Source organism: Anopheles funestus, chromosome 3RL (assembly GCF_943734845.2).
Source record: "Anopheles funestus chromosome 3RL, idAnoFuneDA-416_04, whole genome shotgun sequence".
Classification (NCBI taxonomy): Eukaryota; Metazoa; Arthropoda; class Insecta; order Diptera; family Culicidae; genus Anopheles; species Anopheles funestus.
In genome coordinates, this window is record NC_064599.1 from 83,319,826 (window position 1) to 83,343,050 (window position 23,225).

General features: G+C 41.4%; 7 protein-coding genes across 19 annotated transcripts; 5 read left to right on the top strand and 2 right to left on the bottom strand.

Moving 5' to 3' along the window:
* Positions 1-76: 76 nt before the first annotated feature.
* Positions 77-8,183, top strand: LOC125767495 (SHC-transforming protein 4). 10 transcript variants are annotated; one of them, XM_049434124.1, is made up of 9 exons: positions 91-236; positions 951-1,133; positions 1,426-2,390; positions 4,417-4,487; positions 4,561-4,792; positions 4,871-5,164; positions 5,228-5,384; positions 5,453-5,667; positions 5,739-8,183. In XM_049434124.1, the coding sequence occupies exons 3-9, from the start codon at positions 2,268-2,270 to the stop codon at positions 5,907-5,909; spliced, it is 1,263 nt and encodes a 420-aa protein (XP_049290081.1). In that variant the 5' UTR covers positions 91-236; positions 951-1,133; positions 1,426-2,267; the 3' UTR covers positions 5,910-8,183. The 10 variants fall into 10 exon arrangements, with proteins under 10 accessions (XP_049290080.1, XP_049290081.1, XP_049290077.1 ...); XM_049434125.1 differs by having other exon boundaries at positions 109-170; XM_049434123.1 differs by lacking the exon at positions 951-1,133 and having other exon boundaries at positions 77-170.
* A 591-nt stretch (positions 8,184-8,774) lies between these two features.
* Positions 8,775-12,548, bottom strand: LOC125767498 (uncharacterized). Of its 2 annotated transcripts, none has more exons than XM_049434132.1 (6): positions 12,060-12,548; positions 10,066-10,190; positions 9,838-10,003; positions 9,493-9,761; positions 9,235-9,412; positions 8,775-9,150 (listed from the first exon to the last, which is right to left on the bottom strand). In XM_049434132.1, exons 1-6 carry the CDS (start codon positions 12,309-12,311, stop codon positions 9,004-9,006), a joined length of 1,137 nt encoding a protein of 378 aa, XP_049290089.1. In that variant the 5' UTR covers positions 12,312-12,548; the 3' UTR covers positions 8,775-9,003. The 2 variants fall into 2 exon arrangements, with proteins under 2 accessions (XP_049290089.1, XP_049290090.1); XM_049434133.1 differs by lacking the exon at positions 12,060-12,548 and adding an exon at positions 10,973-11,275.
* A 378-nt stretch (positions 12,549-12,926) lies between these two features.
* LOC125767499 (uncharacterized) lies at positions 12,927-20,916 on the bottom strand. Of its 3 annotated transcripts, none has more exons than XM_049434134.1 (6): positions 20,802-20,916; positions 14,962-15,210; positions 14,750-14,880; positions 14,257-14,688; positions 14,003-14,180; positions 12,927-13,929 (listed from the first exon to the last, which is right to left on the bottom strand). In XM_049434134.1, exons 2-6 carry the CDS (start codon positions 15,166-15,168, stop codon positions 13,795-13,797), a joined length of 1,083 nt encoding a protein of 360 aa, XP_049290091.1. In that variant the 5' UTR covers positions 15,169-15,210; positions 20,802-20,916; the 3' UTR covers positions 12,927-13,794. The 3 variants fall into 3 exon arrangements, with proteins under 3 accessions (XP_049290091.1, XP_049290093.1, XP_049290092.1); XM_049434136.1 differs by having other exon boundaries at positions 14,962-15,101; positions 20,802-20,912; XM_049434135.1 differs by lacking the exon at positions 20,802-20,916 and having other exon boundaries at positions 14,750-14,868; positions 14,962-15,515.
* On the top strand, positions 15,515-17,439 carry LOC125767516 (uncharacterized). The gene is made up of 2 exons (XM_049434158.1): positions 15,515-16,353; positions 16,424-17,439. Exons 1-2 carry the CDS (start codon positions 15,963-15,965, stop codon positions 16,882-16,884), a joined length of 852 nt encoding a protein of 283 aa, XP_049290115.1. The 5' UTR covers positions 15,515-15,962; the 3' UTR covers positions 16,885-17,439.
* LOC125767515 (uncharacterized) lies at positions 17,470-19,291 on the top strand. Its single transcript, XM_049434157.1, has 3 exons — positions 17,470-18,268; positions 18,344-18,900; positions 18,964-19,291. Exons 1-3 carry the CDS (start codon positions 17,941-17,943, stop codon positions 19,282-19,284), a joined length of 1,206 nt encoding a protein of 401 aa, XP_049290114.1. The 5' UTR covers positions 17,470-17,940; the 3' UTR covers positions 19,285-19,291.
* Positions 19,631-21,170, top strand: LOC125769582 (odorant receptor 30a-like). The gene is made up of 4 exons (XM_049438313.1): positions 19,631-19,964; positions 20,662-20,777; positions 20,846-21,001; positions 21,067-21,170. The coding sequence occupies exons 1-4, from the start codon at positions 19,631-19,633 to the stop codon at positions 21,115-21,117; spliced, it is 657 nt and encodes a 218-aa protein (XP_049294270.1). The 3' UTR covers positions 21,118-21,170.
* A 20-nt stretch (positions 21,171-21,190) lies between these two features.
* On the top strand, positions 21,191-23,031 carry LOC125767508 (RNA polymerase II subunit A C-terminal domain phosphatase SSU72). The gene is made up of 5 exons (XM_049434149.1): positions 21,191-21,290; positions 21,358-21,697; positions 21,996-22,125; positions 22,206-22,334; positions 22,657-23,031. The coding sequence occupies exons 2-5, from the start codon at positions 21,465-21,467 to the stop codon at positions 22,756-22,758; spliced, it is 594 nt and encodes a 197-aa protein (XP_049290106.1). The 5' UTR covers positions 21,191-21,290; positions 21,358-21,464; the 3' UTR covers positions 22,759-23,031.
* The last annotated feature ends 194 nt before the right edge of the window (positions 23,032-23,225 follow it).

Below are 23,225 nucleotides of genomic sequence, written 5' to 3' on the forward strand. Positions count from 1 at the left end.
CCACTGTGCGACAGCGCATTTATTCGAGTACTGGACGCGGTCTCATAACCACAATGTGACACTGTCAACATGAAGTTGTTTACCTAAACGTCATAATAAACAATAGAAAAATTACAAAAACTCAAGTTTAGTTAAAAGTTCGTGCATTGTGAAGAGTGTTTATCGGCCAGGTTAGTTGCCCTTTAATCGTGTAACAATTGTTCCGCATTGGCAATGATGCCTGGCAGTGCCGGAAGGTACAGTACCAGAAGGAAAGATTGAGAAAGATGTGATACCTTCGTAATTGCGAAAGAATGTTTGTCCACCAGTGTCGCTTCCTGTGCGTGTTCTGGAATAATGTCGTCTTTTTGTGCATTGCGGTAAAAGGCGATAGTGTAGTATGTGAGCTAACAAACAAGCCAACCTATAAAACAATCGTTTGATCTGCAGCATCTGCATAAATAATTAAATCCTCATACGTTAACGATTGTTGGTGGTTTACTTTACCCAGCGGAAAAAAGACAAATCGAATTCCTTCACATAAAAACAGTGACTGTGCGAAGGAAACGTTACAATTGCTGCTTTAATAGCTGGATAGTAATACCTTGATCCAGAAGCATTCGAGCTAATTGCGTGATTTGTATGCGTGTTATTTGAGTGCAAATTTGGAAGCCCGCAAGGTTAAAGAAACGCACTCTCCATGGTGTGGCTACGTTTTTTCTTCTAAAGTAAATGTGTTCAGTGCTAAATTCTCGTGGAATTTCAACAACTCTTTGAAAATTTGTGTAATGTTTTAGTTAAACTTCAGCCAACAAATCACTTATTCGGTTACTTCCGTTTTGCATACCGCACAGCAAAACATCAATTATCGACTTTTGACTGTCAAGTGCTTTAACAACGCACACACGCCCCGAAAAAGGACCGCCTTGGTAAAACACTGAACTAATTGTCAATCCTTTTTACATCGCTAGCTTTGCTGGTTGCGTTTGTTGATTGTGTAGGAAGAAATTCGTGCACCAAATGACCGCCGTACAGTCTACATCTCCACCCCCTGGCCTAGTGAAAGATGGCTAGCCCACCCAGAACCGATGATGACTAAGTGCAGTGCTGTATCGGAACGTTTATTCCTTTGACGAATGTCAACAGAAGAAAAGGTATCTGTGTTGTGTATTTCTGTGCGTGTGATTATGTATGATTGTGCCTGCGTGTTTTAATACGACTTGATTGCGTTCAAGGATGCACAACAAATCATCATTTCTATTTATTATCGACGGATCGCAGTAGGCGAAGCGATCAAGTGAATAGTCCTTGAAGTTGTGGTTTGATCATGTACAGCTATTAGCAAGTTACTTGTGTTTTTTTCCGCCGTGAAAAGGTCTCCGTCGGCCAGTGTTTCAGGGTGTGTAAACAGCGTATTTTTTCTGATTTTTTATTTCTCTTGTACAGTGTAGGAGCCGTTCAAAATGCCGTGTGAGGTGATACATACTTTTACATTCTAGTTGTACAAGTGTATAATCACAAAGACGCGCGAAGAAAGGAAAGGAAATAAACCGGATCACATTTCCTTCTTCCGGTCACGGGCGTAGCGGAAGCTAGCTGAAAAGAGACAGTAACAACAAAAAACGCCCGAAAGCAGATATCCAGCAGAAGGGAAGGCTATGTGCCGCTAGGCATTCATTGAGTTGGAACGCAGAGTCTCCACAACAGACGGAAAAATAAGCGAGTTACAAAAACATCCAGCAGACCAAACGGAACAGCTAAAGGAGAGGAAGTAAAGAACCGAACAGCAGGCGGCAGGTGTCAAAGCAAAACCCGAAGAAAGCAAAGAAAACGGGAAACTGCGCGATACATACGGCGAGAACGATGTTGACCGTATTATGCGTGCGTGCGGAAGGAAGGCACGACGATCATAACCGCCAGGCAAGATAAACAAATCCACCCAGCGAAGAAAAAGCAAAAACAGTAGGCGTTGGAGCGCGCACTCGGTAGAATATTTTATTACTCCGCGGTCCAATATACGAGCCCTAGCATAGCGCAGCAGGCGCTCCCCGGCACGTTGTGGTCAGCGTGTGGGAAGGAATCGGTGGAGGTAAAAATAGCGAATATACTCTTCAAAAAGTGTGAGTGGCTGTGCGGGTCGCGCATATTTTTTGGAAAACCGACTCAAACCAGTCCTCAGAACACGGCAAGCTTCGCGATATAGTAATTCGGTTACATCCAGCCAAAAACGCACGAGTTTTAAGAAGGTGGTACGACGTACGAAGTGCTACACACATATCCAGCGCAACATGCCCCGCAACGGTGAAGCATCATCCGGACTGGATAAAGGGGTCAGTAGCTCGAAAACGGCTCCAGAATGGTTGCATCCAGACCATGTCATCATGAACGAAGGTGTTACGTTCGACGTGCGGGTAAGTTGAATCTCCTGTAGACACTGGCCTTACCGCCGGTTTCCGGGTTGTGTGTTACGTGTTACGGAGCCTCCAAACATTTTTCCGATCTCGTCCCATTGTTTGGCACTTCCGGTGTCAGTGCAGTGTTCTTTACTATTTCTTCCTGTTTTGTTTTCATTGCAAACCATTGCCAGCGTTTCTTCCTCGTTCCTATGACTTCCGGATTCAGTCCGTAGGATCTTTCCGGGGTCTCCCCCCACCTATATATTCCCCAATTCCCCCTTTATATCTAAGCTGATATCATTCAAGGTAGCGAAAAGTGACGCGGGTTCCCTGGAGCGTATAGAATAATAAAGTTGTGGCAAAAGATGCAGAGACAACGATCTCTCACTCTCAACGTTCAAACGGAACAGAATTGCTCAAGAAGCGTGAAACACCGCAGCCCACATGGAGCGAAGGAATGATACCGGTCGTTCTGAAGCAAGCAATTAGCGGCGGTGTGAAAAGAAAACTAAAAGGGACAGGAAAACCCCAGAAACATTGTTTATCCTTTTGCAGCAATAATTCTCAAAACAATCCTTAATGATCCCGCATGAAATGGGATACGGTTGGGTGTCGGGGGGGAAGAAGTTTGAAGCGACTTTTGTTGCGGATTTGCTCAAATGGTTCGTTGCTGCTTCTATGTTTCATAAGCAGGTGTCAAGAATGTGGTCCATCCGGAAGTTAGGGTAAACAATTGATTGTCAATGGCAAAGCGATCTATGCAAAGTCGGAAGGACGGTGTGGCCATTGTCAGGTTACCACATCTCTGTTTTAATACAATTTTGATTCGGTTCGAAACGTAGCACTGGAACGTGGCGCAAAGTAATTCATAGAGTAAAATGCACGAAAATGCACTACACGGAATGCAAATGCAACACAAACATGTAACTAATCCACTAGGGTACTGTTACTAATATTCAAACTTTGAATATAAATAAACCCTTTAGAGACGGTTTTCGCAGATGGAAAATCGAGCTTTATTTAATATAACTTTGGTCAAATGGAATGGAACAGAGAACTACAACATACAAGATATATGATCGCATTGACCGAAGATACTTTGAATGATGACACAAAGAACCGGTGGAATGAGATGGAATTAAAAAGAATCATGTGACGACATACAAACGTATGCGCCATGAAGATGAATCATACTGGGAATCTTGCTGCATTCCTGCTGGTATTCCCCAGCTCGATTTTGTTGAATATTTGAAAATATTTTCGTACTAAGGTTAGGCAAGTTGATTCAGCTGTACTGATACTTGTTTCAAAATTGTTTGTCTGGAATTGTTGAACCTGTCACGATGTTGATGCGATGATCTTTCGACGACCTTTGTATGCATGTTAGTGGAAATTATAGCCAATTAAGGATTTACTCTCCAGGATAAACATGTTTAACGATTCATATAGTTATTAGTGCTTGTATAACACTGTACACCAATTTGTTATGAAAGCTGCAAATTTGGTGCTGTTTTGCGATGAGCATAATGATATTTATATGGAAAGGAATGCGTTTATTTGCATTCCGCACCACGCTGCCACGTATCACTAGTTCCTTTTTCTCTCGCATGTAAACTGAAGTATAAAAAAAACCGGAAATGGGATAGATGGTATGTGTATACGCGAACAATGATGAACATGGCGCCTTTGCATTCCCGATGACGATCAATGCGTCGCGGTATGGTGTCGAAATCGAAGTTGAAATCGAAATCGTGTATAATTAGTTGGCTTTCTATTTGGTATTCTAATGAATCATCGATGCGAATCGGTACGCAGTGTTTCCGTTGCACTAGAGCTCTGGCATGCGGCTATTGCCCTTTGCGAACGAGAGGGCTGAGAGATTAAACGAAGGATTTTAATTTTACTTACAATTAGAAGACGTTTTGATCGTTTTGAACCGTAACATAACGGTTGCTTTCTGCGCGAAAAGGATTTATTTAAATGGTTACATATGTTTTTTTTAAATACTCATTCCTATTTTTCTCTTTCACACATTTTACAGTACATTGGATGTTTGGAGATAAAGGCTTCCATGAAAAAACTCGATTTTCCAACACGATCACAGGTGGCAAAGTGAGTAAATCGATTTGTATTTCGATTGAAGAATCATTTTTGATCCACGTTAAAAAAATATGTACTTACACAGAGAATGCATTAACCGGGTGTGTGAAGCGGCCAGTCTGAAAAGCTCCAAAAAGCGAAGGGTCGACAAGCGCGTCCTACAATGCATATCCGATACGCCCGATATGGAGCATGCCGGTACAAACGTGACGCTAACGGTTTCTAGCAAATATCTGTCGCTGATAAACGTGGACACGGGCGACATCATCGCCAAGCATGACATGCCGAGAATATCGTTTGCTTCCGGTGGTGATACGGTACGTTTAAGAACAGAAGTAATAACCTGCTGCTGTTAGAGATATGATAATGAAATTTTCCTTCTACATACACCGCAGGATACGCTCGATTTCGTGGCATACGTAGCGAAAGATCTGAACGAATGGAGAGCTTGTTATGTACTGGAGTGCGGTGGTAGTCTAACGCAAGATTTAATCGCAACCGTCGGTCAAGCGTTCGAGCTACGGTATAAAGAGTTCTTTAAGCAACCTGAAACGCAAAACAAATTTCGCGAGCTAACGCGCTCGGACAAAGAGTACTACAACGACCTGCCGGACAAGATGCCGCCGGATCTGCTGACGGAGAACGATCACCATTCGTCCTCGCAGTCACATAGTTCCTCCAGCACAAAGGTATGTTTGAATCTGTTGTTGCAGCTCACACGCAGCTAACGTTTAAAATATTTTCTAATACAGCAAACTCGGGAACGGATACCAAGCAATTTGATTGACCTGAATACACCGCTACCGTGTCACGATTATGTGAACGATAAGCATGCGAATGCCTCCAACAACACGCACAGCAATAAGTCAATATCTTCCACCTCGATCGTAAAAGATGTATTTGATATGCGTAAGTAAATGAAAACGTAGTTGTTTCTTTTAACTCTCGTCTCTCATTAACTAAATTGTCTTCTTTAGAACCATTTACTATCTCGTCTGAGATCCAAAAGTCTCAGCTGCTCACAGAATCATGGTATCATGGTAGCATTAGCAGGGCACAGTCCGAACATCTGCTAAAAAATGATGGTGATTTCCTGGTACGTGAGTCGGCCGGTACACAAGGCCAGTACGTACTAACCGGCATGCAGAACAACTCACCGAAGCATCTGCTGCTGATAGATCCGGAAGGAATCGTAAGCTTATCCGTACAAAATGGCATCATCGGTTAGTGACTAATTGTTGCTGAAATTCTTCTTTTTTACAGGTACGAACCAAAGATCGAGTCTTCGATAGTATAAGTCATCTTATCAACTTTCACTGGACTAACTCTCTGCCGATCATTTCCGCAGAAAGTGCACTTTTACTCCGGCATCCGATCTTGCGGACGACCGATCTACTGTCGAAAGCCAAACAGGCTCACCTAAATTTGCAGTAGTGCAATTTGCAGACGTGAGCAAAGTGCAGCAAATTGGATTGTTAATTGATAACATACAACGCAAACAAGGGAAGCAGGCTGCAGTATGCGTTACCTGCTTCCGGAAAAGAAGTTAACCAAGCAGAAGTTAAGGAGAAGGGTATAACAGGAACAAAACCACTTTGAACGGTGAGTTTTTGGTAGAGGAAAGGACCTGTTTTGGTAATGCGAAACTCAAACGAACATGATCTATTTTTTCGTGTTTAGTTGGGTAATGTTTTTAGCATATCTATGTTATTATAACCGCAAGCAAGCGGCATAATATTACCAAAAAGAAAAAAAAGAAACAAAATCAAGAACTAAAGCAAATTCAGATGGTTTGAGCACAGCTAACAGTTAGAGTGAAACAAATTGCATTAGGCGATTGTTTCCAAAAGGGTTAGACATAAGATGAAAAGTGAATATAAAGTGAATTAGCTCGCCTATATCTATATACACTTACAAATATATTCACATACACAAAATGATATGCAGCGAAAAAAAACCACTGCACTGTGTTGCAAATTAAAAGGGTTTTGATTCTGAGAATGAATGAATCACTACTTTTCCTTACAACTCAACTTCTAACTATATAGCAAGGGTTTGGCGATACTGAACGTATTTTTTTTACTAAGGAGGATTAAAAACAAATACACAAATATCTCCTAGTAATATCCAAAACTGTATCATAATCCTTTAGTGCGGAAAATGTATTAGCAGGTGCTAAGGAAGGGAGTAAAGATGCAAAATGAAAGAGTATAGAAAATTGCCATGAATAGGAAGATTAGAACGTTGTTTGCGGGGGGGTACCAAGGGTAAGTGATCGGTAGAAAATGATCCTCAACCATATTCTAACTGCTAGCAGGAGGTAACATGGACACGAGCAAGGAAACAAAACAAGCACATAACAAACGAAAAGTGTGATCAAAAAGTTATATTAAACATGTATTGCACTCTTAGTCAACGGCAGAAAAGAAGCCAAATGAGATATTCTGATTGTAGTTTGTAGACGACAAAAGTAAACAATCCCCAGAGAGAAACCGAGAGAGAGAGAGAGCATGTGAGCAAACGAGTGAGGTTGTATGCACGCAAAATTAGAACGACAGTCAGCGCTTCCACATGGCAGCGAGATAAGGAACACGAAGGGACAATGGATTTATCAACCTCTAATGCACGCGCAACAAATTTACACAAAACAAGTATCTTGTATTACGTACGTGCATATATTTATGTATATTGAGCAAACGACATTGCTCTACTAGTGAATGGCGGTTGAAGTAGTCCGGAAGAAAAAATGAAATTAACAGTCATATACTATTAAGCAAAAGGAAAAGAAATTCAATCGGCCGCCGACCAGGAGTGATACAGTTTATCTTGTTCCGTTTCATTGCATTCAATTGCATCCCTGTATTCCAGAGATATTTATTTTTGGACTGGTTTTATACATTCAGAAATAATTGCTTTTATAACAATTCCGATTTGCGTCCGTACTTATGGCCATTACGAGCAGTCAGTATTGTGTAGACGTTTTATATTTGCATTCTTACCATTTCGCAATAACTGCGAGCAAACGCAAACTAAGAAACAAGGATACTAAATGACAAAAAAACAGTTTGCCAGACGAGAAATATAACATTTTTTGGTATAACTACTCAACTCAATAATCGTTTAAATAGAAAAAAATATATTTTTTCATTTGTGAACTATAACCACAACATAAACACCTCCGTTCACTTAAAAGAGGGAAATAATTTTAAACTTATGCAGAAATTATTATAAAACACATAGTCAACGCAACACAATTCCTTCAAGGTACACACATTCAAAAATTTCAACATGAGATGAGAATATTAATCCTTCTTTCCCCTACAATCGTTGGAAAACTGTTACAATAATACAACTTCAACACGCTGTAAATCATATTGTTTTTGCGGTAAACGTTTCTATTTTACAACATTAACTTTTCTCGATCTTCACACATACTACTAGGCTTACCGTACGGACAGACACTCGCACTCGAATGTGTGTCTCACACATAATGTGAAACAATAGCAAAAGTCACTGCCATCAGGCGGACTTCTTGCAGACGCGGGCCGTTTGATGGAAACGCCGACGAATGTTTAAGATAGGGCAGAGCAAACAGATGACATGAAACGATGCATTCAACTGCGCAAATAGTAAGCTCGTATTCAGTATGAGTTAGCCATTATCATGATTATACTTATTATTATGAAATTAAATACTGTTTCTGAGTAATTTCCACGTTGTACTGTGTCGATTTGATAGTGATGAAAGAAAGACAGTTGAAATTAGTTCGACGTACAATCTGGAACAATCTGGACAACAATCGGGAAAAGGTAACCACTGAAAAAGATGGCGATTTAGGTTGTGCCATGTGGAGCCTAATTGTTTCACCGAACGAATATGATGTTGTATACGGCTTTATCATTTCGTGTTTATAGACACTGGTTCCGTTTTGTATTTGGCTTTACATACGATGACCGAAAGAAATTCTTTTTGTTATTTATTTTATTTTTATACTTCACACCTTTTTATTATTTATTTCATATTGCGGTACAGTGGGCTTACATATTAACAGGATGTGTAGCAAAGGATGTCGATACAAAAGTGTATTACATCAGGATTGTACTCGGGAAGAGAAAGGTGAATATTTATGATAATTCCATATTGGAAATGCTGTGTTATTTAATTAACTAAAAAAAACAGTGCTTATAACCGGAAGAAATTAAGGGTGAACAAAATACAAAAGGAGACCTAAAGGGTGATGACATAGCGTACATATCGACAGTATCAAATGTTTTCGGGAAGAAGAAAGGTGAGAGTTGGTTTGTTCATTAACGTATTATAATGTTTTAAAATATCCCATAATGCTTCCCCAAATGTGCTAAACTTCACTTTTTTGCATAATTTTCATCTGTCGCTTCGTCGCATTGGCTTTTCGGCTTTTGTTTGTTTCCACTCCTTCCAGTATCGGAGACAACGCACACGTGCCAATGGTACACGTCATTTCGTAAGTATCACAGTGCGTCGCGTGTGGAACGATGGTGACGGTGGCTTACAGTTTGGCCCGTAGAAGCGCATCCTGCTTCAGGCTGGGCAGATTTAGCTGCCGCAAATGGTTGAACAGCACATCGATGTACTCCTCGCGGTGCTTCATGAAATGACCGACGTGTGGCGAACGATCCCAGCATTTGACCGTCGTCTGTAAATAGTGCAAAATGGCAGCATGGATTTGATATCTACACAGCAGCATTTGCGGGCATTTACTCGCATGAAAAGATTTTACCTTAACACCGCTCTGTTCCCAACTGTCCTTGACGCGGGTATTGGCCTCTACCGTACCGACGGGGTCGGTTTTCGACATCAAAAACAGAGCCGGACAGCGCAACAGATTAGTGTGAAACATCTGGCTCGACCGGATGTAGTGCGATGTTGCCGGCTCGTGGAACGCTTTCATGTGATACCTTTGGAGAAGTAATATGAAATTAGCTTTGGGTTTAAATTATGTACGCCGACTGTGAGCGTGTGTAGAAAACCAACTTACAGCATATACTTTTTCAGTGCACTCTGCAGAGTTGGATTCTTCGGGAACAACGCTCTCGGCACACCGACCGAAATTTCGGTAATGTCAGCTGCGCTGTCCCAAACTTGACCAATAACACGATCTAGCACCACTTGATAGTTCGGTAGATCGCGCGCTATATGCACCAGACACTCGCCCCACAGATATCCTCCGACGGAGAAACCGTGCAGGATGAGCCCATTCTTGAAGTCGTTGTTTTTCAGAAATTTTACAATCTCACCCGCCACCAACTAACAATGGGAAAGTAATCGTTGGACAGTTAAAATTGATAGTAAATTAGCTTCACCTGATTAGTGACCACATCACCTGTGTTCCCTTAACTGGCCACAGGAGTTGCCACGGTGTGATGTGTGTTGCGAACACATCAAATCCTTGATCGATGTAAAGTTGGGCATATTTGGCCAAATGTTTCTGGCGAGCATTCAGCCAGGAGATAATCAACACCACAGGCTTATCACACTGTTCCTTCAGCCTGGAAAGGAAATAAGCGGATAAGAATAACGGTTTCCAGTGACCATTGCAACGGGCTATTACCGCAGAGTTTGCTGATCCTTTTCGACGTTTCTTGGCCTATCGGTGAACAGTTGAATGCTGCGGGTGATTTCCTGCGTAGCCAACGTACGAGCATTTACCATCATGTGCACCTTTGGAGCACAGATCTATATGAAGCAATAGTTACCAATTGATGAGCATTAGTTAAATAAATAGGAAGATTAAAATGTGTGCTTAAATTTCAAATAATAGTAACTATTAATGGCAGAAAAACGGAAACCAGTTTATATGGAGCATAGCTCATCGTTCATATGCCTTTTTTATCAAACAATATCTTGCCGAAAGCAGAAAGATATGTTGCAAAGAAATCCACATTTAAGGTCAATCTGATTAAATAAAACTAAGCTCAGATTAATCCCTTTTCTCGTTAAAGACATTGTGTGTTTCGTGCGGATGGGCATAGAGATAAAGGTTTTGAAATAGAATCGTACGATATGTTTAGGCTTATTTTACGTAATAATGCTTCTAGTCTCACGAACAAAACGCACAGCAGAAGCTAATGTTAATGCTAAAATATTGGTACCATTTGCGTAGATACGAACAAAAAAAACGGGTTCAATCGATTCTGTCAAGTCATTTGGGACATTAGCTGTGGTTTTGCTTGTTGCTAAGGATGCCTTTTCCGGCTTTAGTTTAGCCTCCTTATCAAAGAAGTAACGCAAAGAGCCGGTTTTCTATTGGTATTACAATCAAAATAAACATCTGCTAGCAGTTGTTGTTTCGTATATCAGTCGTCCATATGCACAACAAATCCAAAATTTGCAATTTTTGACAATTTCTTGGGGTAGGTCGCGATATGCACATGCAAGCATGCCTTCTGGCTTGCCTTTCTTAATTCAATAAAAAAACATTTTACGTAAAGAAAACATAATCAATGCACTATACAAACCTCTCTGGCTGACTGTATGAGCGTGTGTTTTGAAATCGACGAGTTCAAGGTCGCCTACTTATGCAAACACGACTGTACAATTTATGAAACTGCGTTTTTCACTTTCCCTTCTCTATTACCTCGTTTATGCTACATTACCTATCGGTCCATAAGGTGGCCGTACCAGCTAATCATTTAAGGACTTGGGGGTAACGTGATTGCACAAGAAGTATAGCACAAGTTAGTAGACTCCACAACACATCAATACCGGTTCTAGGCTACGGCATCAGATAAGCTAAAAGTTTGTCAAAATGCATGCAGCCTACAGGCATGGTGGAAGGTGGTTCGTTCGTGGGCTATTTGTCATAACAAGTTGCGCTCTAAACGTTTGACATTTTCTCACAACGATTTTTCTCAATCTGCACAGATGAGTTCTTATTTAAACTTTACAAATTATATTGTAAAAAACAAATGCCATACCTAACCCAAAAAAACGAGATGGTTAAACAATACTGTCTAATCTTTACTACAATTTCTCCCTAACATGCTGGTGGTCTTTTGCTATGCATGATACAGTGAAAAAATCGTTGGCGTAACTTAAGCAAAAGCTAGAAAATAAAAGCAAACAATTCCGTCGCCAGAATACTAATACCATTCGACTTTTAAGTGTTGTTTGCTGATTTAAATATGTACATGCACAGCACAGTTCTAATGGCCTTGAATATCATAGAACAAAGCTGATCTATTCCGGGTTACTTTGTGACGCACTGCAACAACGAACAACGGGAAACATAGTTTTCCTCCATTGATATTCCCCCTTTGTCGAACGCAATGCTGCAACGATGCAACATGCTTTTGATGCGTATTTTATATCAAAAGTGTAACGTACGGCCTCCCTTCCTCTTTCCATCATTAGTTCGGTAGAGCATCGACGAACATTCCCAATGCATCAGCAACAACATAGACGAGCGACCGAACCATCGGCAGTAATCGCCAAGCGGGAAGCCATTCCAAAGTCCAAAGGTTGGCTGTCGGATGGGGGATTTGCGAATCCTCCACATACTACATTTGCACAAATGGGAAACCTGCTTTGCGTAAGAAAACTTACGTTACGTTCTGCCACGATCCGATCGAACCGTTTGCTTGGTTCGCTGATGGAGGGCTGGCCCTGCAGTGCACTGAAGAATCGTACACTCTGTACGGGCCAATTATTGCTGCTAGGTCCTGCAGCTAGCTGAGCCGGGATGCATTTTGCAACGTTGTTACATCCCACGAACTGGTGCTGCAGTCCAATGCTCGCCACAGGTTTCGGTACGTTGGCACCGACGCTGGCCATGTACCGTAGGGAACGGATTGCCATCTCTCTCTTGTGGGAAATCACGAATCACGAAGCACTTGAGATGGATTTCCGCACAGGGCTTTTGTTCGAACGAGCACGAAACGGTGTCCCTGATTTCCCGAAGACAACGGTAACACGGCTACAGCTCGGAACTTGCACTAGAACGTCGTTTGCTTAGCACGTTATTTAACACAGAGTTTACAGACAGCACCACATCGAATTCATTACACTGCCGAATGCAAAGAAATCAACACCAACGCACAGTGAGCTACGCAACACGACAACGGGTTTGACAGTTTAATATGGCTATATTAATTTTATTTAATTATTTTATTACATTAATCACTACATAATACCAAGCATAGCATAACATCAATCTCGAACAGTGCTTTATAAATTTTATCGAATTATTAAATAAGCTTTTTTGTTATGAAATACACACTGTCCAAGCTGAAGCGCGGTAGACACACACCTATGAGTTGTGCTCATTGTAAAGCTGCGGTTAAAAAATTACAATGTTTAAATATTGTTTTAATGTACGGAACACGTTTGCCTCTTTCCAATCGTTGGAATGTAAATTAAATCATAATTAATTAAATTATGCAAAATAATAATAATTTGTAAAACAGTGTGCCATTATTTTCAAAACATGTATTTCATTCAATCCAGAAGCTGACATTCGAACGGCAGTCGTCCCTCTTTTAAAGCCTGCCCCAAAATTCTGGTGATTCTGGTTTTCTGCATCCAAAGTAAAAAATATACATATTCGTTGCCCCCCGTTCTGGCATGCATCCAAAGATACCAAACACATACGCGTACCGTCACGTCGTCAACTCTGCATTGGTGCTATATTTGGATTAGCAACATTTGCAATTCCGAAGTCCATAGTCTACTATACGATAGATATCGTCAGCGATTGAATGACGCTACTACACTGTAGTTGAATCTTCCGATTATGTTTCCCACCGTAGCATAGCGACGGTCAAGCGAACATCATTAAATCATTATCGTATCTACGCTTATTTGCAATCCCTTTCGCTTACATTCCTTCCACCAATTTAATTCCACTTCAACGTGATTCACAATGTCAATTCTGTACATTAGGAAAATGCATGTGATCTGTATATTCGTGAGGTGTTTACTTATTTCTATCGCAATACATACTCTACTCCTGTTGGATTTGTGTCGTAGGCAATCCGCTCAGCTGTGCTAGATATATCGACACCTATGTTTCGTTAAACAAAATATTTATCTAATTCCTGTTTCTTCCTTTATCAGACCAGAAGTCAGCTGTTAGCTGTGTAAAACCTAAACTTGTCTGGTGTTGGTCCAGAAATAGTCACTGAACCAACGTCGTGTTGTAATCCCCGAGGACTGCTTATCACTTATCGCTTTTAATCGAAATGCTTTTCAACTGTGTTGCACTGCTTTTCATCGTGCGAAATCCAGAAACTTCTTGTCATCATTGGTGACCGAATGATGCAAACTGCCTGTCGCCGGGTCATTAGAGCTTAGCCTTTCGATTATACATCGGTAAATCGAGGGCACGAAGGTGCGTGAGCAGCAACTCAATGTACTCGTCTCGATGCTTGTGGAAGTGTCCAACGTGGGGCGACTTATCCCAGCACTTTAACGAGGTCTAACGAGGGAAGGAAGATAAGCACAATGTGGGTTACTATTGGTTGAAAACGTTTCAATAGAACTTGACGTACCTTCACACCGACGGATTCCCAAATACCACGTAGCCGATTGTTTGCCTTTTCCGTGCCAACTGGATCGGTTTTTGAAACGAGCAACAACGCCGGACACAGGGCCGGTTCGTGATGGAAGAGATGCGTACATTTCACGTAATACTGAGTAGCTTCCTCGTGGAACAGCTTCATATGATAGCTGCAAATGGGTCAAGCATGAACAGACGCGTCCAGAGTACAAGTGCTCGTATAGCGCCGATAAGCCCGCTACTTACTTGATGTAGTTACGTAGCACACCCTGGAGCGTTGCATTATGGGGCAGCACTGCGTGTGGTACGCCAACCGGGATTTCCGTTATATCCGCCAGACTATCCCACACCTGACCACGAATTTTTTCCAACACGCGCCTGCCGTGCGGGTCAGCATGTAGTTTAACCAAACACTCACCCCAAAGGTAGCCACCGACGGAAAATCCGTGTATCACGATGCCCTCGGGAAAATCGTTGTTGGAGAGAAATTTCACGATATCCGCCGCAACTTTCTGAGAGCCGTAAACTGGCCACACCAATTGCCAGGGTGTTATGTGAACGCATAGCACATCGAAACCCTGTTCCAGGTAAAATTCAGCGTACTTGGCCAGATGTTTTTCCGACGCTTGTAACCAGGCAAAGATGAACACCAACGGCTTATCGAGCGTGGCAGTTAACCTGCGGAAAGAGTAGCACGATGAAAAAATGATCGTAAATAGAAAAAATGAGCTTTATTTACCGTAAAGATTGATTATCTTTTGGGTACGATTGCTTCTGGTTGGTGAAGAATGTCATGTTTTTGGTAAAGCTAACTTGTTCTATTGGACCTTGGGAAACCATGGTTGGGTTGGATGGTAACTGTTGCGAATACTGCGAAATTGAAATTGGAAGTACAATTACACATGATGCACAATCAAAGGGACAATAGTCCGTTAGCACGATCGTACTTACCTGTTGATATCCTCTTATGCCTATGATGTTCGGTTCCTTTAGTCGTTCTTTCAGCCCGCTGTAAGGAGCGGTAAATTGCACTAGCACGGACAATTGGCCAATTCCACCGATTTGCCGCAGCTGTCTGCTTTTGGTCGAAGCTTCAAATGTGCCAAAATGATTAACCCAACGGTTCAGTAGCACGCGGGATGACGATTGGAACAACATTGGCACGTCCACGGAACGCCTCGGCCGAAGAGCAGCAGATTACTGAAGCAACAAATTATTCCGCGGAACGGATCATAGCTTTGTGGTGGTAGTCACCCGAAACAAACCATACGTAAAGATTCACATTACACTGATAAGCTTACGGTGTACGCTTTTCACTAGTAATTGCACCGAAGCGATGGACAATGGCCAGCTTTGCATGCCTTAATATAGTTGTGAATTATTCCAAACGTTTAAGCAGCACCGCGATAAGATGCTTTTAATGATAAAAGTGATATTTTTCTATCTCCGGCTTTTTTGGATTTGTTTTGACGGTGAAACAATTGACACAAGGTGACCTGCCGGGACACTGATCAGCTGAGAACACACAGGGTGATTCAGTAATGCATATGCACATTTGAAATTCAAAAAACAATCGATCTATTCGTTGTGTTCGAAACACTTTCCTTTAAAGTGTTATCAAATGATCATTAATCTGGCATTATATTTGATCTTGTTAAAGAATTGTTATGCATTGCATACATTCTTCTTTCTTTACATTGGCATTACTACGGAAAGAGCATCTTTGAAATCCATAGTGACCGTTTAACAGGATAAGAATGCATCGACCTGCATCGAATGCATCGAATATCATAAGCTAACGAACATTGCAAATTGCCATGCAATCGCCCGACTAATCCACGTAATGACGGTTACCTAATTTGCTATTTGTTTTTGCGTGCAAAACTATTTTCAATCCGTGCTTTAAATTGATTACCTAGCCTAGTGCAAACAAATGTGCTCTACAAGGAAGCATGTCAGGCTTTTTCCACAATTTCAGCCACAAAGCGAGTATCGGTAGTTTAATCTTACACTGCAACGTGCCACACGCACACGCCGGAATGGTTTTACCGAAGCTGGATGATTCTTTCGCCGTAATGCCGCTTCTTTTACGGCTACAGCGCTTCGTTGGTCTCTGGGGCGAACGACGCTACCGGTACAAGTTCCGGCTGGCATTTCTAAGCTTTTGCATTCTTGTTGTTATCCCGAAGCTGGCTTTCGGTTATCCGGATCTGGAAACAACCGTACGCGGTACGGCTGAGCTGATTTTCGAATGGAATGTCCTTTTCGGCATGCTGCTGTTCTCGCTCAAGCTAGACGATTACGATGATCTGGTGCACCGCTACATGGATATAGCCACGATAGGTGAATATGGTCGGATTTACCCCCTGGTTGATGTGATTTCACAATAAACTATTCACTTTTGTTACTGTAGCATTCCGCAAGGATCTCCCTTCGGAATTGGCCAATTATCTTGTGCACATCAATCATCGCATTGATAAGTTTTCAAAGATCTACTGTTGCAGTCATCTGTGTTTGGCCATCTTCTACTGGGTTGCTCCGTCGTCAAGCACCTATTTAGCCTATCTGAGCCGCCGTAACACTTCCATTCCTGTAGAGCATGTGCTACACCTGGAGGAGGAGCTGTACTGGTTCCATACCCGTGTGTCGCTATTCGATTATTCCATATTCACAGCAATCATGTTCCCGACCATCTTCATGTTAGCATATTTCGGTGGATTAAAACTTCTGACCATCTTCAGCAATGTAAAGTACTGCTCGGCAACGCTGAGACTGGTGGCGATGAGAATTCAACTTATGGACCGTTTGGACGAGGTTCAGGCAGAGAAGGAACTGATCGAAATCATTGTAATGCATCAGAAGGCTTTAAAGTAAGAGTGGAACAACTATTACCACATGGGAATGTTCCGGAAGTGTGGTTACTAATTTACTTATATCTTGGCAGGTGTGTTGAACTACTGGAAATTATATTCCGATGGGTTTTTCTGGGCCAATTTATACAGTGCGTAATGATTTGGTGCAGTTTAGTCCTGTACGTCGCCGTAACGGTAGGTAAAAGATTTGAACGAGATGTGCAAGACCTTCATGTTGTAACATCGGTTTGCCTGTCTCCTAGGGCCTCAGCACTAAAGCGGCCAATGTAGGAGTACTCTTTATACTACTAACGGTGGAAACATTCGGATTCTGCTACTTTGGCAGCGATCTAACCTCGGAGGTAGACTAATTTTTGGGTTAAGTGTCTAGGATCGTACTAAATAATCAATTAATGCTCTGCAGAGTTTAAGCGTAGCACGTGCAGCGTACGGTTGCTATTGGTACGGACGATCGGTTTCAATTCAGCGGAAGTTGCGCATGGTGTTGCAGCGTGCCCAAAAACCAGTCGGCATTTCTGCTGGGAAGTTTTGCTTCGTAGACATTGAACAGTTTGGGAATGTGAGGAACGGCTTCGTTTGACGGTGAGCATAATATATTTTTCAAGTAATGTTCCCTTTTCTTGCAGATGGCAAAAACGTCCTATTCATTCTATATCGTGCTGAAGGATCAATTTTAAAAAAGCAAAAAAAAAGGATATCTTTTCATGCTTGATTGCCCCAGTACAGAGCGATATCTTAATGATGTTTAATTAAATTGCAATTACCAGCGCAAACGCACGTCTGTTGCAGTGCAATAAAATAATGTTCTTTGGTTTCATCGCTTATTGATCTAGCCCATGGTAGGTGGAGGAAAAATCGATAGATTAAAGCTACGATTGAGCAATTTATAGCATTTCTAGTTTTTGCAGTAGATGCTAATAAAAAAAATAATTCATACAAGAGACGATGATTTCATATTAATTATTTATACGTAATGTGCTGCTTCGAGTCTAGGCATTTGTGATTCTTCTTTTAAATCCTGCCTTGTACAGCATTTATATAAATTTCATAGTTCAATATGCAAATACATATCCAATTCGAAATGTTGGAAAGATATTCTTCGCCAGAAACGATCATGTCTTTCGTGCGCAAGTTATTACACTTAGTCGGTCTAGATGGCACGACAATTCGGGATAGGCTACGGTTTGGTAGTATTTTTCTGTTTTATATTTTCTTTACCGTCATACCGCAGCTGACGGGTGGGTACTCTGATATACATCAGCTTGTACAGGCTAGTGTAGAGTTTCTGTTCAATTGTAACATATTTGTGAGCAGTTTATTGTTTGCCCATAAAGCTGCAACCTTCCGTGCGTTCGTTCGGGAATTGAAGATCCTAGCACAATTTGGTGAGATTTGTTTGTTTGTTGGTTTTTCAAATGTAGGGTAACATATTTATAAAATTAATATCGGTCCCATTACAGCATGTTCAATGTCGTACAAAATAAAACGTACACTAGTACGGTTTAATCGCCAAGCGGACATCTTAGCTAAGCTGCAAACGACGTGCATGACCGTTATCGCCCTTTGTTACTGGGTTGCGCCATTGACGTCCATCTACTGGTTCTACCTCGGGTCGAGCAACTCCACTGAGCCATTGCAACTTGTGCAGCATTTGGAAGTAAAATTCTACTGGCTCGAAAATCGTACCATATTGAGAGATTATGTGATCTTCGTGTTGATCATGCTTCCGGTAGTTTTCATGAGTAGTTCAATGTGTAACCTTAAGGTAATGATCGTTTCCTGTAGCATTGCACACTGTACATTGTTCACCAGACTTACAGTAAAGGCAATAGAAGAGTTGCCCGATGCTACACCCTACAGGAGAACTTCCAAATCACTGTCCAACGTGGTGCTGATGCATGCTAGACTACTCAAATGCATACACCTGCTGAATAGAACATTGCGATCGATGCTCCTGCTGCAGTGGTTGATCTGTGGCTTAAACTGGAGCATTTCACTTGTGTATCTTACCAACACGGTGAGTTTCAATGGCCAATACTTGTTTAGCTTGACTCCATGATATTCATTACTTCATTTCTAGGGGATCTCTCTTAAATCCATTACCGTGATTGTAATGTTTGTCCTAGCAACATCGGAAACATTTCTGTACTGCTTGTTAGGATCAAGGCTGGCAACGCAGCAAGAACGCTTGGAACGCGCCATTTATGCCAAACGTTGGTACAATTATCCAAGAAAGGTTCAGCGAAATATACTGACTATTCTGCGACAAACTCAAAAAGCGACCGACATAACGGTGGGAAAGTTTTTCCGCGTAAATCTAGAGGAATTTAGCAGAATAGCGAACCTTTCCTATTCTGCGTATGTTGTTTTAAAAGATCAAATTCAAATGGATACAAATTGAAGAGCACATGATGCTTAATCTTGGATCGTTTTTGTTAATTTAACATTTAACCTTAAGTTACAGTAAAACCTGCAATGGCACCAATTAGCCTATCAAGTAGGGAAGGAAGACAGGAAAGCGTTTCCTGTTCCTTAGTCCATTCCAACAGGATGCTTTTGCGATAATTACACGGCAAACAATAGCTACAAATGCTCAGTTTGATAGCAGCAAGGAAACAATTAGTAAAGACAGATGAAAAAAAAAGTACAAGACATGCCACTCCGCATTAATTACTCGCGGGAATAAAACTCCAGAGTCTCCAATATGGTAAGCTCATTGCATTCTTTAGAGCGTGAAAGTAAAGACGATGGTGCTACCAAAATTGAAGGATGAAAAGGCAGTACTGCCATTTTTGCTTCGTATTCAAAGCATAGCAGGATTGTGGGGTGATCGATCCCAACGGTACCGATTCTATTTGATTTTTGCCTATTTCATCGTCATGGTGGTCATGCCGAAAGTGCTGTTTGGCTATCCAGATCTGGAGATTGCGGTTCGCGGCACGGCAGAGCTGATGTTCGAATCGAACGCATTTTTCGGCATGCTAATGTTTTCCTTTCAGCGAGACAACTATGAGAAGTTAGTTCATCAGCTGCAGAATCTGGCAACGATTGGTGAGTATTCAGAATTTAACGTGCAGAATGGTATATAAACCTACATCGCACATTTGTAGTCCTGCAGGATTTACCAGCCGAGTTGGGACAGTACTTGATCGCAGTGAATCGGCGTGTCGATCGATTCTCCAAAATTTACTGCTGCTGTCACTTTTCCATGGCAACCTTCTTCTGGTTCATGCCTGTTTGGACGACCTATTCGGCCTACTCTGCCATCACAAATAACTCCGAACCGGTCGAACACGTGCTTCATCTTGAGGAAGAACTGTATTTCCTTCATATCCGAACCTCGATTGTTCATTATACCTTCTACGCCGCTATCATGTGGCCTACGATCTATACGCTAGGTTTTACCGGTGGCACGAAGCTTTTAACCATTTTTAGCAATGTGAAATACTGCTCGGCCATGTTAAAGCTAGTAGCCCTCCGGATCCAGTGTCTTGCTGGAGCGAAACGCGAACATGTAGAAAATGAGCTTAACGAAATCATTTCGATGCATCAACGAGCGCTCGAGTAAGGACTTATAATCAATCATACAGTATCTTATTGCTACAATGACATATTATCGTAGTTGTGTCTTTTTACTAGAAACTACCTTCCGTTGGGTGTTTTTCGTCCAATTCATCCAGTGTACCATGATTTGGTGCAGTCTCATACTTTATATCGCTGTGACGGTAATGGCACGATGTGCACCTACTATCGTTAATGCTTCAGTAATGAATTAATTCTTTTCAATGTGAACAGGGATTTAGTTCTACGGTGGCAAACGTTTGCGTGCAAATCATTTTGGTAACGGTGGAAACTTACGGCTATTGCTACTTCGGAACTGACCTAACTACGGAGGTTTGTAAATTGAAGTAAACTTACCTGTGTACAAATTTGTTTGTAATCGGTCGTAATTCAATTTCCAGAGCTTTGGAGTAGCACTTGCTATTTACGATAGTGACTGGCACAAATTTCCTGTTTCAACGCGCCGGAAGCTACAGCTGCTTTTGCAACGATCGCAGAAACCGGTCGGAGTAACAGCCGGGAAGTTCCGTTTCGTCAACGTAGCTCAGTTTGGCAAAGTAAGCACAGCGTTTGCGGGAATATTGTAGATTGCACTAACACTTGCCCTATTCTTGGCTTCTAGATGTTGAAGATGTCCTACTCGTTCTACGTGGTCTTGAAGGAACAGTTTTAGAAGAAATTTAGTCACCGGAGGCAATTAAAAAAGCCCTTTCCCCCGTGCCTTTTGGGCTGTTTTGGCATAGCACCCCGTTGACAGTAGCTGTCAGTTAGTATTGTTGCTTTTATTACCACACTGTATTGGCTACGGAATCACTGCGAGGTGCTCCAGTTTAGCACGTATTTTTGGTCGTAACATCAAACAAATGAAATAAATAATTTCTATAACGCATCGATAGTATTTGTTTCATTGTAGGATAGAGAAGAAACCATCGGGAAGCTTAGCATTCTTAGTTGATAAACGACTCTACTCGAACGTTGCAGTACAGTAAACAATCGGTCAGTGACAAACACCGGAGAACCATGAGCCAACCGTACGTTAGCCCGCTTTCGATAGCAGTAATCTGTTCGTCCAACATGAATCGCTCGATGGAAGCACACGGGTTTTTGGCTAAAAAGCGGTTCAAGGTACGATCGTTCGGCACGGGCGATAAGGTGAAACTTCCCGGCACCGCAGCGGATCGACCGAATGTTTACGAATTCGGCACCACGTATGACGACATCTACAATGACTTGGCCACGAAAGATAAGCAATAGTATCCTTTTTATTACATGAAAGCGAAATGAACTGAACGTGGACAAATGTTATAATGAATCACCACTACGGAAGCAATGGTTTCTTATTATATTTTCAGATAACTGTGGCTAAAGCCTCAAATATTTCTGATAATTTTTGTCTATTTAAATGTATAGAACTAGTCAAAGTTTATTAAACTTCTTACTAGCCGTAATCACGCTATCTCCATGTACATATTTTACCTTGGTAAAGATCCAGGGATAGCAATCGCGATCCAATCTATTTTCCTTAACTGCTACTTGTTTTAACTACCATAGCTACACACAGAATGGTCTGCTACACATGCTGGATCGCAACAGACGAATAAAATCGTGCCCCGAAAAGTTTCAGCTTTGTACGGAACGATTTGACGTGCTAGTAACATGTGAAGAACGAGTTTATGATCAGGTACATTTTCATTACTGTTCGCAACAAGTAACGGAAGGAAACGATACATGTGTGTGCCTATGTTTTATTTCATTTTGCAGGTGATAGAATTTATGGAATCGAAAACGCCTAGCTACAATCTTCCGGTACATGTGATTAACATCGATATACAGGACAACCATGAGGAAGCGACGGTTGGAGCGTTTCTCATCTGTGATCTTATAACGATGGTAAGTAATAAACTAAAGCAGCAACTATTTGGCAGATCATCCTATTCCGCTGTGAATGGCTCTTCTTATATTTCCACTTTATCAGACAGTAGTTAAGTAAGGGCAAACAAAAATAAAGTAAACTTTTTGAACATAAAGCATGTATACTGTTGAATGATTTGGTCGTGCTGTTTATGGAATGATACATGGAACCTAAGAACAGAATTATTTATTGTTGCATGAATATTTGTCCTATCCACATCGTCGGTTATTAGCTACTGTCTTGTCGGTTCGATTTTCTATATCGATATTAATAAGTTACTGTTTTCCGCTACTATTCCAGATGGCTCAAAGCGAAGACTTGGACAACGATATCGACGAGCTGTTACATGATTTCGAGAACAAATGTCAGCGAAGTGTACTGCACTGCGTCCAGTTCTACTGAAGAGCAACGAAATTTAAAATGAAATAATGTTGTGTCGTGATCACGCAGCTGACCTCCTAACTATCATCCATCGCTTTGTAGGTTTCTAACGTAAAGCATCGTTTCGTCAAGATTTTTTGCTTGACCCACAGATCCGTACAAGAAGCGCATCCTAAACGGTGTGTAATTTACCGTATAAAGAAAATTTGCACAGAAAATGTAATTTTTCTGTTGACCCTTTGTAAACAATTTCGTTGTGCTGTCCTCGGCAAAAAAACAGTCATTTTATCTTAACTATCTGTGTTTTTGTTTAGTTGTGTATTGGTTTAGATTAAAATAGAAGTAATGTAAGTAGTGTAAAGAAAACAACAATCTTAATATGCTAGATTAGTCAAAGTATTTTTAACAACTTTCTTTACGTTTCCCATCCTTCAGAATAATGTTGAATTATTCACAGAAAAAGCTCCTATTCGAGGGCCGGAAACAAT